The following is a 15078-nucleotide window of genomic DNA, read 5'->3' on the forward strand; positions in this document are numbered from 1 at the left end:
AAGGTAGCTGAACACTTAATATTCTACCACTGAATATGATGTTACTTACTAGCATATGGTGACAGGTGTGAGGACAGCTGTGGACGTGAGGCCTCTGTCGGTCGGTACTCTTAAGTGGCAGGGGGATCCAGATCGAGTTCCATCTTTCCTCTGGGCTCTGGTTAATGACATCTGCTGACCCTCCTGACTGTTGGTAGGCCACTGAGTGATTGGGTGGGTAAAGTGACAAAAAAAACACTTTTAATTAATGACTTATCCTGTGGTTAAATCATTCACACTCCACTAGAAGTTGTTTTGAAAGTTTCCTTTGGTCACTACTCCTTGCATGGAGCCGCCTGTGACCTGAGTCCTGCCAAATAAGTGCTGTGTTTGTGCATGCCTCCCCCTGACAGGAAGCCGAGCCATGATGGTGCTGATAGCAGTAAGACCCATTAAGTCTGGAGACATATGATAGTATGAGACACACAGTGGGGGCATCCCTTTGGTCTGCTTGCCCCCCTCTTGTCATGTACACCACAACACACTCGGTTTTCCTGTGTTTTTTCTTGGCTCGGCTGAGGGAGAAAGGACTTCCATATGTTCTTTTAGGCTATAACATGCAAGCTAAAGGAGCCACCCACCTCTAGTGGATTGACTAGATAATAATGATGATAATAGGGATAATTGTAGACTTTCTGGCTGAGCAGGGTGCTAGAATCCCGTCATGAGGAGGGAATACAGATAATCATGAGTAAAATTTGGCTATCTGGTGGGAGGGCACTTAATCAGAGCTGTGAGAAGCAGTGAAACTGCAGTTGGAACTCCGTTTGAGGAATGCTTGGCCAATGCTTCCAGAAATGCTGACAGGAACACACCATATGCACACACAGCAAGTGCAGGCCTGCCATAGGCAGCATGACGCAACAAAAAAGTGGCGGATCTCTTTCCGTAGGGAGGGGATGATAAAAGGTTTAAACTCTGGAACCCACAGGGAGATTTCATACCATGGGTGTGAGTCCTGAGACCTTTCAGAAATCACTCAGCTTTTGTGCCGGTACATCATTTAAGAACTAGCATGACGCAATGTAAGGTCACGTGAACATAAAACAGCTGTTTGGCAGCTGATGGTATCCAGTATTCACGATAAATGACTCTCCATAACTTGAAGTCTAACCGTATACTGACAGATCAGAGGTCTGTTCGACAGCTCACACATACTTAAAATAATGGGCTCACACACAAAGCTGCTTTATCAAATGTTACCTTATTCTAATTAACGATGACACATCTTCTGGCCTTTCTAATTGTCATTGAAGAAGAGACTATTTCTTTTTCGCCTTATTCAGAGTGAGCTAATTATCGCAGTGTGACAGTGGACACTCAGATCAGTAACAGTAATCAGATTGATGTAATCATCCAATCCATGATTGTTATACTAATCAGTGCTATGACATGACATAGTAATGCTTAAGTTGCTATATGATATGATTTCTGATATATTTTCTCTCTCCTTTTTAACAGGATAACTGTGTCAAACAATGTGCTGAGTCTTGGTGTGTTTTAACAGTGTGCCTAATCTGTCATCAGCCCTGATTCATAACTAGAGGTTGCTGTCGGTTGTATTTCTGGCTCTACGTCAACTCTCCGGTAGCAGCTGTTGTAAGAGTGCCGTCCTCATCAGTGTTGATTACCTCTTCTAATTATATCTCGTGAAAAAAAGACAAAAGAAGCTGCTAATTGTTGTCATCAGGCTGTGTGTTTAGCTAGGAGGATGCTCTCTTAATGGCAATTCAAATGTTCCGTCCCAAAGAGGGGGCATTTATTGATATTTTGCAATTGATTTTTTTGTGGTTTAGCTTGATCTCAAGGCCTTAAAGCATGGTGACAGTGGGTAGGTTTACATGTACACAACAAATCAGGTTACTCCGAGATATCAAGTTTCACAGGAAGTCTGACAAATTGTTCACATGCACTGTGTGGGTCCCTGGACACTGTGCAACTGAGCATACATGCAGTGGGTTAATAGTCAGATTCCAGCCCTACTATGATCTTATTGTGGAACCGTGGATTAGGGCTGCATGATATGGTAAAAGGATCGTATTGTGATTATTTTCACAGACATTGCGATACCGATATGATTCATGATTCATGGGAAGGATCACTTTTGCGTCCCAATTTTCATTTTCTCTGAAAAAAAAATTCCGATCATGATGATGTGACACTTTTTAGGTCTGTTTCCAAACCAACATGTTTTTATATCTGGAAAACAAGATCTGTAGGCCAATGCACCCCTGCAGCACTACACTACTTCAAATCATATTTGTATCTGTTGCCTGCGACTTATTTTAGTAATACACTACATTATTACTGAATGTTGTCATAAAGATGGACCTGACCGAGATGATAATAGTGGCTGCACTGCCAGTGAAAGACCAGTGGTTGCTTTTTTGGAAAACATAACCGCATAATATATTCTCAGACTGAGATGGAATTCAAATTCTGATCACTGTGCTGTACTCACTGTCTGCTCACATTTCACATTTTATGATAACATCCTCACACTGAAAGAGTGGTGGCAAAGAATAGGCCTCTCAGGAATGCCATTGTGGTCATTGTCAGAGATCTCAGACCTGAAGCCCTCGGCCCTGATGAGGCCCAAAAATCTCAGAAGCTGCTTTCGAGACCAAAGCTGTCAACCTTAATAATGGCTGTTTTTACAGACAGGGTCAGATCTTTATTAGAACAAGATGGTGTGACTTTGTTTCATTACACTCTTCCTATTCAGTCTTCTGGGCCTTTTTTATTCACCAGTGCTCTTGGCCTCTGTGTCCTCTCAGCTAACAGCATTGCAGCTATTGTTTACAGTATTTGTGTCCTTTTTCAAAGTGTTGTGTTTTGGTTCATCCACTGCAAGATATTTATTCAGTCTTAGTGGTTTCACTAAGCAGTCATCATCAAGACATTGCTTTATACTATGGTTATGACACAAGCTGCTTTTGCTATCATTTCACCCAAATGACCAAAATCCAAAGCTCTGCTTTTATGTGTTCCCGACAAGAGCAGCTTTGGTTTTATGTAACAAAGGATGCCAAGACATGGGCCTGTTAAAGAGAATGACAGATGCTGTCTACTGTGACAAGCTGTTTGTCTGCTAGTGGTAAAATAATGTCTACTTGGCTCTGCTGGCAAGAGCTGATTACTGTTTTACTTGCCTGGTCTTTTTATAGACAGGCCCTGAATGTGTGTCAGTATATGCAAGTAAGCATGCGCATGCATTTAAGAATGTGTATGTGCAAATGCTACTTGATTTGGACGGTGTATATTCTGTAATAGTACGGGTTGGTATGCATGAGCTTTGCCTCTACAATAGCAATGAAAGATAAAGGGAGGGCACAGATTAGTGGTGGTGTGGTAATGGGCTCCGCCTGTACACAGGGTAGGGCATGGTTCTTTAGTAGTCAAGTTATGAGAAGGTTTTACAGGGTTTAAATTAGCCTTGGGTACGAGCTCAATACACCCACCAGACTATCTGCCCTCAGGCAAGAAGATACATTCTAGTTTGTTTAGATTTTATTTTATTTGGTCAGAATAAAGCCATGAAATTTAGTCTAACTGCATAGATTATCTACCATAGTTCTGTTTTTGTGCGCTGGCTATTTAATCGAGTTAAAGCAGTAGTATATAACATCAGAGTCACATAAATCAGACCAAAGAGGCGATGTCTGAGGCTGAAGTCATAATACCTGGTGAGGTGGAGCTGTGAGGAGTGTTGACCTGAATGAAGCTGAATGAGCCTTTAGTTTCTTACTACAGCTTGCTTATGTGATTCGACACATTGCATTACAAGAAGTAACTCAGCACATTCCTTTTAGACATAAGTAGCGTAAGGTGTGGGCGTGTGAAGAGACTTTCAGTTGTTGATGTGCAGGTGGAAAGTGGGTTGTATATGCGAGATCCATCCACGACTGGTTCTGCTGCTCTAATAAACCTGCGTCGTGGTCAGCAGTGGAGGATTGTGTTGTAGTGAGCAGCCTTCAGGTGTGACTGCACTGCCTCTTTATCAGGCTGTAGTCTATAGAGTCTATAGAGTTAAATATGTTGTAAACTGTCTAGGACAAGAGTGACTTTTGTACAAGTTAGAATTGCATAACAGAGCTGTTGTTTCTGGAGATAAAAAAAAGATAATGTGGCCAAGCATGTGTGTGTGTGTGTGTGTGTGTGTGTGTGTGTGTGTTGTAATATACGTATTTTATTATTAAAAATAATCAAATTAAATTTAGATTGTTTTTGTGTTTATGTAATGTGCATACTTGCATAGTGGTTCTGTCACTTGTCTTTATTCCTAGCTGACAGTGGAGCAGCTATGTGTTTAGATAAAACGGTGCTGCACTGCTGGACTTTGCTCTTTGTGTAAATGTGCATACTGTTCTCCCACCCATGCCTTCGTGCTTTCAGTTATTGCATTGACTCAGCATGTTATGCGATCGACAGGAGGGGCGGGAAAGTGTTCAGTCAAATAGAGAGCATTGTGTTCTTCATTGTGGCCCTTTTTAAATTGAACTGTAAACTGTGTTTGGAGTGGACATGAAATATAAGCTAGCTTTTATTCTTGAAAAGCAAACTGCTTTGATGAATCAGCGTTGCTGCAGAACATTCATTATATTAGTTTTCAGATGTTTGCATGAAGCCGTCTCACTGATTTGACATGCTTCATCACTCTGCAACCTCAGTGCTTTTGACACACTGGCATCCCTCCATTGCACTGGTGTTTATGGGTTTGTGGTGGTAATTAGTAACAGGGCTGTCGTAACAATGGCCGTGGGGACTTAATGAACTCATGAGATTGACCACAAGGGAAGCAGTCGGGAATGTGACCCATTTACTTAAGTCTTTGCCCTCTAACTCTCCCCTCTGTGGCAGTGTTGCAATAAACTGTTTGTGACACTCACACAGGCAAAAATACATACAAATATGAGCAATGTTTACGCGCGCGCGTGTTTATGTACACAAAATCTACAAAAATCTTCATTGAGCCGCAGAGAATAAAGCAGTTATTGTGTAGCGTTTGGTAGGGCTCAAATGATTATGGTAGATTCATTACAAAGACATAGACAGTCCCAACGAATTGGGACACTGGCTTTGTTGTTGTCATTCTCTGTTCTCCCTTCGTTTTGGACAGGGCTACGGGCAAACACACACACACACACACACACACACAACACCACACACACACACGCACATACACGCCATCCCCATCTAACCAGTATATTTGAATACTACTCCATTCCTATGTCATGTTGATTTCCTGCTCAGCCTGACCCTTAAATCAGGACAACGTATTTATTCCACTGCCTGTATGGCTGCCAGCATGACAAAGCCTTTACACAAGCCAGCAGAGATGTGCTTCTGCAGAGAGCGAACAATGGTTTGAATGGAATCACCATGGCTGACCAATTCAAACTAATGCAAGTAGGAACAATGGTGGAGTCTCTCATTAAGATACACTGTGTGCATGTTGGTGGAAGTGTACAAAAGTTATGTTTTTTACATGAGGCTGTAGATGTCTATACAAATATTAACCATCCAATAGCCCGCAGACATATACTGAACCTGTATTTGTTTTCATGTTTTGTTCCAGGCACTCTTCTGCAGAGATCAGAAAGCACTTCAGTGGGAACCATGGCTTTCAACACAGCCGAACCAACTCCAACGCTTCGGCCTCAGTGTACCTCACTGTGGTGAGTTCCCTGCTATAAAAAGATACCTTGGCTTTTAGAGTTTAGTCATTTTCATGCAGCATGCATTTGTCACCTTATCCAGGATGTATCTCTGAGTGATTCACAGTCTCCTAGAAAAAATTATCATCAGATTTTTGCATATGAGCTAAAGAGTGTAAGCCATGTAAGACATTTTGTTTCTTACTTAAATAAAGGGAGAATGCAGCAAATGTTGCAAATGACATATTCTTGTTGATATACATTATATTAAACAACTGTCTAACATGTTGGTGGGTTTAAGAAGATAAACAGAATGAAAATGAATGCTGTTTATATAATGTTACCTTGCTTCATGCTAGTGATGTAATGCTAGTTAAGGAGAAATTCATACAGTGACTAGAAGGTCAACGGAGTGGTTTTTCTCTAATGCTGAACTCACACAGCTTTAGTGTTTGTGCTTACACCACCAAAGGGCTGTAAGTATAATCACATCCTCTTTACTGTCATTAGTGCTGAGAAGGTCAGTCTCAGTGTGGTGTCTAGTCTTGAAGATTATAATTTTAATTGTAGAAATTGTGCTTCAACATACTGTAAGTTACTGGTTTTGCAAAAACCGCTGTGTGCATTTCAGCAAAAGAGCTTTTTTTTTTACGGAAGAATCTTTCCTCCTCTTTCAATAGAACTTAGTCATGGCCTAACATGCTTTTGTTAAAAAACAGGCTGACACTGCCTGTTCTTTGATTTAGCAGGGTTTGGAAAACCTAGTATCCCTTAGTTTCTGCAGAGGATTGAATGCAGTTATGACAAGTTGTTTTCTTGCCTCTTCAGTTGCAGCCTAGCAAACACTTAGATTGATTCTTGCTCTCTTAAGCAAGCAGACAGAATGATGCACAGTAATCCCTTGCAGGGATTTGTTCCCACTACACTCTTAGTCTCTCTGTGGCGCCCTCTGAACCTCTGTCTCTGCCTCCCAGATTCATATATTTCTTCTTGTTTTTTTTTCTATTTCTGTCTTTCCCTCACATTTCTTCGCTTTCTGTCGCTCAACATCTCTCTCGTTTAAAGTTTTCTAAAGCTCTTAGGCGCTAAGTCTCCTGACATATCTGTGTGCATGACTAACTGAGCTGAGGCCCTTTGATACTTTCCCAGTGATGATCCTTGAGCTCGTCAGCTGACAGGGTTTGAGGAGAGGAGTGCCCGCCCGGACCATCCATCCCCTCCCCAGCTTGTAGAATGCAACATGGTTTATCTCTAACCTGCTTGGGAAATGGGTCAGTGCCTTGGCTACTGACAGGCACTGGATGGGGGCCTGCTTACCTTGCAGCTTACACGGGCAAATCTTTAATATGGCCGGCTTTGGGATGCGGGAGAGGGGTTTTAATGCTTTAATCTCCAGGATGATAGATTCCCATTATTCAGCGTCTAGCACAGGGATGATGGAGGGATGTTTGCTAAGTGAAGGGAGGGATGTTTGTTGCTGCAGTTATGATGTGGATCATTTTGTTGATTATCATAACTATCCCTCTCTCGCTCTACCGCTATTTTTAGTTCCTAAGTATGACAAATGTTGACTGATCGCTGTTGTTTGTTGTAGGTTTCATATACAAATTGATAGATTAAGAGGAAAAGCCGCATGTGTGCAGCGCCTGTGTGTGTGTCTGTGTGTGTGTCTGTGTGTATATAAGCAGCACACGTGTTTGAGTGTGTGCGTGCGTGCGTGTGTGTGTGTGTAGTTTCTGTTCCTGTCTGTTGAAACACCAGTTGATGGAGGGACGTTTTGCTGATGTCACTTCCTTTTAATGTCTTGTGGTTTCTCCATTTCAACCCTAAACTGCACGGCACTTTGCTTTAACGCTCAAAACATTTTGTGGGTTCAAACAGTCAGTCTCAACTTAAACATCCATTTTGATTGGCTACAAACCCCTCTTCCACTTTTGGTAATGTTGATTGTTTCCTATTAAATCTGCTGGAGTTCTTAGCTTCTAGGAATATGAGGATCAACATAAAGAGGATCCGTGCACTGCGTTGTGGCTTAGTTTCAACAAAAAGCCCTGAGCGTCAGTAGGTGCACACTGTAGGTTCCCATATCCGGACTGCGCCATTTTGTACGCTTCCTTTTTATGGTGCTGTTTTCAGTTTTCAGCCGGGTAAGTCTCCAATATCCATATGAGCACAGCTGTCCTTTAGTGAGACTTTAGAGCGAGATGATTGGTAAACTTGATTGTCTTAAATGTTGTGGTTCAAGTCAATTGTTGCTGTATTTTGTAAGAACATGGTTTGTCATTAGTTCTTTATGTTTTTCTGTTTTCCGTTCCAGCTCATGTTTGCATATGTGCATATTGAGAACAGCAGTGTTGGCAGATGCATATTGTTTTTTAAACGGATGATTGTTACTTAAATAAGGCTCCAATAGTGATTGAGATAACAGTTGTAATTTGTGTTGTAATTTTCTCAGAAAAGCTTATTTTCTTTGTTTATTGTAGCATGTGTCTGCACAGAATTTTGTCTTTTAACAATGCTTCCTGCAGGTAAAAACCATCTTCATACTCATAAATAGTTGTAAAGGTATCGCCTTTGTAATCACCAGTAAGTAAGCAGATAGAAAGTCTGGTCGTTGATTTGGCGAAGGGAGGCAGTTCAGTTTTTTGCTAGCTCCTCTCAGCAGCAGGCGCCGATCAGAGGCATGCATAGATTTGCATTCATTTGTTTTTGTTAGCCTACACACCAAACAAGAATAAAGAGGCCATGCTACAATGATTGTTTGAACTTTTTAGGCAGAGAGCCAGAGAAATGCGCAAATGGAGAAGGCTGCCACTGTAGAGACACTGTTGAGGTTCACACCCACTCTAGAAAAGAGGACTTGAAGGTTTCATCTACACTGTAGGCCTGTCATTTAAGATCATTATGATACAGTTGTTCTGTCTGGCTGTCTGTGTATTCTTTCTTGCTTGTGTTACATGCTAACCATTAATACTAACTCATGCGATACAGTTTGCTCAATAGAGAAAAATATCCCTTAGGGTGGATTGATGTGCAAAAACATGTCTGAAGGCAACTGGAATTTGCTCTGCTTTTAAAAGTTGAGTGCAGCAGTGACTCACCTTGTTGCCGCAGTTATCTTTTCTATTCCTCTTCTGTGTGCACATTCTGCATTACCTGTTAGTGTGCCTGCCATTGGCTGATTTGGCTCTGCGTTTTTCTTTTTTCTCTCTCTGTCTCCTGTACACACACTTTCTACTTTCTCTCACATCCAGTCTTTACCCGTGTCATGCTTCTTGTGTGGGACAGTATGCACGATAGAAAGCATGAATATTCTTTTTGATTGTACTAAGGCAGATTCTCCCTTAAAACTATATGTTGAGAAGACAGTTTTCGTTTCTTATTATATATAATATAATATTTATTATTTATGAAATCTCTCAGTATGATATTGTGGTCTGAGTTTATTTTCCAGCCTTTTGCCTACCTCAACCACAGCCTGCAGACTGTATTCAGATTAGAGGTCTGCCTAGTTTTTCACAGAAACACCTGCTCCATGCAGGTTCCTCTTTTACAACCAAAGCCAGCCGGGCACCACAAAAAGGACGTGTGTTATCTCATCAGTTGTGTTTCCCCCCCCTTGTGAGCTCTTTCTAATGATGAAAAGCATGTCTATTATTCCCCTTTAAGTGCCAGTGGGAATTTGTTTCATTGTGTGCACTGATGATTTGAACAATGTGTACTGATTCAAAGACCCAAATGAAAATTTCAGCCCACTTGCACTGTACATAAAAGTGATTACAGCTTTGCCTTTGATCTGCTGTAGCTCCGGAGTGCAGGCTGATAGTGTTTCTGTCTAAAAATAAGTTAACTGAAAAAAAAAAGCCTGGTTGTCTGATACAGGCCAGTTTGTTCCAGTTTCTATTTATGTATGTGCTCCAATCTTTGTTTCTTGTTAGGTATGAGCTATTAGATAATAGTCATGATTCAACATGTTTGGTCCCGCCTCCTTTCCTAGCTTTTCTTTTTCCTCAGTTCTTCTCTGCACTATGAGAACTGTACAAACTCATCAATCACCCTTACACACACGATTAATGTATCCTGTTGTTTGCTTGTTGTATCTTTCATATTCACTTTTGCTTTTGACACTATAACCCTAAACCTCATTACACAGTGCTGAGGCAGTATCTTGGCATGATTTACATGTATACCTTCTTGGCAAATGATTTACATTTACTCTTAAGCTATTCTGATCATCTATGTGTCCTAATTTTTCCCTTCCTCCCTCTCTCTTATTGTGCAGCCTCAATCGTATGAAGCGGTGGAACCCTTAGACCTGGAGGAATTCCTGATTTCACAATTAAGAAGTGGAGACTCCGTCCTGATGCAGGAACTTGGAGACTTCCCTGACGATGACCTGAAGGTGGAGCAGGTGGAGAAGGAGTGTCGCACTGTTCGACACTCTGTCCCTGAAGATGGGTGGGTCCCAGGATATCTGAAATTGACCTTGGAAGAATCAACACACTCTGACTCTGAAAAAAGAATCTGAGTTTATTTCAAATCCTAAAATAAAAAATAAAATAGTGAAGAATCATTTCAGTTTCAGGTCCCTACAGTTTTGTTTACAGTAAAAATTGTTAAAAAAAAACATCTCTCTAGCATTCCAAGATGGTTCTTAAGTCCATGTAGGAAAGTTAATCTCTATACTGTATATGTAGCAACTTTTGAAATCTGAGTAACGATGAGCTTCTTGACAAAAATATGAAGAGAAATGCATTATAAAAGACTCTTAATACGAGTAAAGAAATAGAGCAGACGATAATGACTGTTTTATCAATAGAAGCATTTATAAAGAGAAATATAAACAAGACTGATAAAAGACAATTAAATAAGATACTACATTTATTTTTATATTTAGTCATTCAGGCATTAAAATATGCTAACTGAGATTTATAGATATTAAGAGAATCTATGAGCTGTAGTTACAATGTCACAGAACATTCACAGAACATTAAAATACCTTCAGCGTAAAATAATTCTGTCAACTGTGCCGCACCTTGACCATGAAGTACAGATTAAGATAGAAAAGGAATGTAAGGTTTTCAGTCTGTGAATGTTTGCATGCCTGTCTGCATGAGAATGTGTTTATGTGTCTTCTTATCCTCCTTCTCTCTCTCTTTGCAGAGTGGAATTGGATCCACACGTGAGAGACTGTGTGAAGAGTTACATCCAACCGTGGCTTGTGGTCTCGAGAAGGTACATTTTCTCCTACAGAAACGCAACAGTTAGTGTTCAGATCTGACATGCTGTTTGTCGGAGGAGTTTTACAGTCGATTCCTTACAGTGCAGACACACAGAATTCGGCGGGGATGCATCTATTTGCCGCTCCGGCTGGTGTGGGACGAAACTCGTGATTTGTGCGGTGTTTGGTTTTGGATCTGCTGTTAAATTTGCCCAGAAACCTTTACATATTATGGGTAAACAGTACACTAAAACATGTTTTTGATGCAAGAAATAGGCAATGAAGTAACAGAATCTGAAGTTGAAGTCGAGTCATGTTTATGCAAATTCACATGAAGTCTGTGGCTTGTCCATTATGCACTTTGTGGCCAGATCTCCTTCTCTCCAAAATGAATAGGATTAGTCGACTTGACATCAGTGTGCCTGCATTATTTGGTCTTTCATACACAGTGCTTTGTGTTTTGTTTGATTGATTGTTGATGAGTTAGCAGAGTCGTGCTATTTACTTTTTAAATGAAAGACCATGGCAATTAATTTGACGTTGGAGCTTGAACCGAGTTTAGTTTGGTTGTTGTTATCATGGACTGCTTAAGTTATTTTTTATGTTTCTCCATGGTGCATGACATTATGAACATTATGCCACCATGTGGGCATTCATCACTCAAAAACAATGTATGATGGAAACAGTTGCCCCCTGAGTTTATCATCTGATTGTTCTCCTAACAGCACAAATTAAAGAGGTTTGAAATACAGATGGGTGTACAACATCAGCTCATCACAGATTTCTATAATTGGTCATCTGTTCCAGGCACAGCATGCCCATGAAGTACATGTGTGGGTTTGTTAAGTTTTCAGTCCACACAAGTAGCTGTCTGACAGTCTGCTAACACTGGTCCAGAGCCCATCTCTGCTGGCACAGGGAGGAGCGTCGCCAGCTAAACTGGGTCATTTGGAACACCAACACATCAACCAATTATGGCCAATTAATCCTACTATCTCCGCTCTGGATCTCTCTATTTAACTGGCCTGTTCTGCTCCATTTGACAAGCATTCACTCTGACAGCTGATATACCATTTCTTTCTCTCTTCTTTCTCTCGCAAACAGTAGCTAGCATTAACTGTGGCTGACCCAGTGCTCAACGAGGCTCTGCAGCTTACAGAGCAAAGAACTCTACAGGGTTTAGAAAAGTCTGGAATATCAAAGAAACTGCCAACAAAACTAATAATAAAAAATGGTTGTCATAAGCTCAGCCCAAGGCATTTGAAGGAGACATCTATTTCTATTATTATTTTTGTATTTGACCATCATGACTATAAATAATAACAACATTATAGGGGAGAGCCAGTACAAAAGTAACCGATTTCAGCACAAAACACTTGATGTTACTTTTGTTCCTCCCCTTCGGTAACAACAAGGGTTTCTTTTGCACCTTATATGGCCTTTTTTCTTTCTCTGTATCATATTATCTATTGTTCTTTTTACGTCCTTTGATTTTTTAAAAATAAACTCAGACTTTTGTTTTTAGTTTTGACTGGGGTAGCACTGACTTGAATATATACTTATATATATATACTTGAATAATGAAATATGTGTTTCAGTTTTTCAGTCACTCCCAATTTATGCAATTCCAACACTGTTTCAAAAATATTCAGATACACTAGGTAAAAATAACACATTTATACCACATGCAAAGAAATTAGTATTTTTTTTAACTAAAACTCCATGGGAGGCCAAAGGATCCATTTGAAAATAGCCATCAACAAGCTAAACGACTTTAATGAGGCTTTGTACAGGTGGAGCTACAAATTACATGTCAGCTCATCACAAGGGGTCCAGCGCACATCTGGATAAACGGTTGGTTGGTCCAACCTGACTGTCAGACTGCTTGTGTTTGTTCTGTTAAACTGTTGTGGTGATGTCAACATGTTCTCAGATCTCACTAGTAAATTAAGAGAGTGCAATGTTATTATAACGGAAGAATACAAACACATTTGATTTTCAATCAAACAAAATTATCCTTTAAACCTTCTGTCTGTATTGTGTTCCTCAAATTTGCTCCTCCTTCAAAACAAGAAAAAGTATACAGAGAGCAAGAATTTAGCTTCTAATGTACTGTCTTGCATAGCTGATTGATCATCCTATAGGGGCTGGTGCATCATGGGCATTGGAAAGGACTGTTTGGCAGTGGTTGCACAAAGTCCCTCTGTGATAGATCAGCTTTCAGGTCTGAGGTCAATACTGAGGAAGAGGAGAGGATGTAGCCGTTAAGCCATGCTGTCGGTACTGCTCAGGTCTGAGTGGATCATCGGATTCTGATACACTTCGCCCCGATTTGGCGTGCCCAATTGCAATCCCACTGTGGTAAATATAGACAGCTGTACATTTGTTATGATTACATTACTTATAATCAAAAACTCTTATAATCAAAGAGTTTTTGCTAACACACACAAACATCAGGTAAGTACAAAAACACCAGACACAGCAAGAAGGCCAGCTCACCATTTGTCTGCAGCCTTTTATTTCACCAATCTCTCAACAACCACTAAAAGTCAGTCCATGATTTGTTACAGCTTAACCTATAGTAATGCATCAAAATGTATTAATTAGCTAAAGTTATTAAATAAGTATAGTGCAGTAAAAGGTACATACAGGCCTCCAAAATATATTGAAGTAGAAGTATTAAGTAGCATAAAATGGAAATACTCAAGTACAGGTACCTCAAAATTGTACTTAAGTATAGTACAGCCCTACTACAAATAGCTTCATTGATAGCTTGGGTATCTATATTTTGTATATTACAGAACTTCGAATGACCCCAAATACAAGACTGAATGTGCGTCTGTAAATGGCACAATGATTTTATAAACTGAAAACCGATATTTCTTTGCAACAAACTGGATTACTTTCAGCTGTGGATTATATCCACATTTGGTGCTCTAGTGAGTATTTGGGGCAGCATGATGGTCTTCGTGGAAATTAGTTAAAATAAAATGTGTGTGTTTGTGCTAATGAAGGAACATGTCACCCAATGCAACAGTGTGGCTTATGGATGTGTTTTTGGAAAACAGTGGAGCTCTATGGCACAGAGGAAGAAGATATACAAGGCTTTGATACACACACAATACTTGTTAGGAGACATCATTGTTGGTTTTGGATTTTATGAGAATAAAACCTGCTTATCAAGTCTTTGTCAGCATCGCCTCATCCTGCACTGTTGCTGCATCCTGCTCTATTAAACTCAGTTGAACTGACATACAGATACCTACCCACTCTCCGCCTGCTCCACAGTTATTGATTGACCTCTTATCCACCAACAACTGCTCTGAAGTAGTCTGAATCCAGCAAACATGCAGGCTGCTGCATGTGTGTTTGAATATGTGTGTGTGTGTGTGTGTGTGTGTGTGTGTGTATTTTGGCATATAAATATGTCTATGTTTTGCTGCGTAGGTGTATGTGAGTCATACTAAAGCCTCCCCTCTTCCTTCTGGAATACAAACAGCTGCATTAAAGCTAAAGACGTGTGTGTGTGCAGGCATGTGCAGCAGCAGACCGCTGTGAGTGGGCTGCCATTTTATTATTCATATTATGTGCTAGCTCTGTCTAATCCCTCTGCAATTGTGTAATGTTGTCCTCCATTAACAACCTGCTGTGCACTTTTATCTTCTGTTGCTTCTGTTACTGAACAAAATACGTTTGTTCTGTTGTCCTGTGTTGTGTAATTGTTCAATTCAAATACTGGGCTGAAACAAGCATAAGATGAGGAAGCGAACAGGAAGCGTTGCATTTTATATCTTAAAGAGTATTAAGAAATAATTGAAAGATATAATGTAGCCTTTCTGAAAATGAGAGCTGGATAAATGAAGGAAGTTACTTATATGCAGCTCTTCTACACATACAAGTGTGTACATAAAAGGAAATCTTATCAGGTGCCCTAATAAAATCAGCTCATAAATCCACATTGTTGTATTAAAAGGATAAACACTACACTGTTCCATCCATACTCTTCCAACGCAATTGGCATGCACTTGGCTATAGGGGGAATAATACATTTCTATGAGGGGCCGTACATGACATAATTCATTCTGGCCCTCTCACATACATACATTCTCCTTTCACATACATATATATTCACTCTCACATACATACATTCTCCTTTCACAT

General features: G+C 40.2%; 1 protein-coding gene across 1 annotated transcript in view; it reads left to right on the forward strand.

The window, feature by feature from the left end:
* The window catches only part of dock8 (dedicator of cytokinesis 8), a 56818-nt gene that overhangs the window by 2564 nt on the left and 39176 nt on the right, over positions 1 to 15078 (forward strand). The window contains exons 2-4 of the mRNA XM_035658235.1: positions 5618 to 5717; positions 9979 to 10154; positions 10860 to 10931. Of these exons, the coding sequence (XP_035514128.1) occupies positions 5618 to 5717; positions 9979 to 10154; positions 10860 to 10931 (348 nt within the window). The remainder of the gene's footprint in view (positions 1 to 5617; positions 5718 to 9978; positions 10155 to 10859; positions 10932 to 15078) is intronic.

Source organism: Morone saxatilis, unplaced genomic scaffold (genome assembly GCF_004916995.1).
Source record: "Morone saxatilis isolate NCDOM2014 unplaced genomic scaffold, NCSU_SB_2.0 Contig16, whole genome shotgun sequence".
NCBI lineage: Eukaryota > Metazoa > Chordata > Actinopteri > Moronidae > Morone > Morone saxatilis.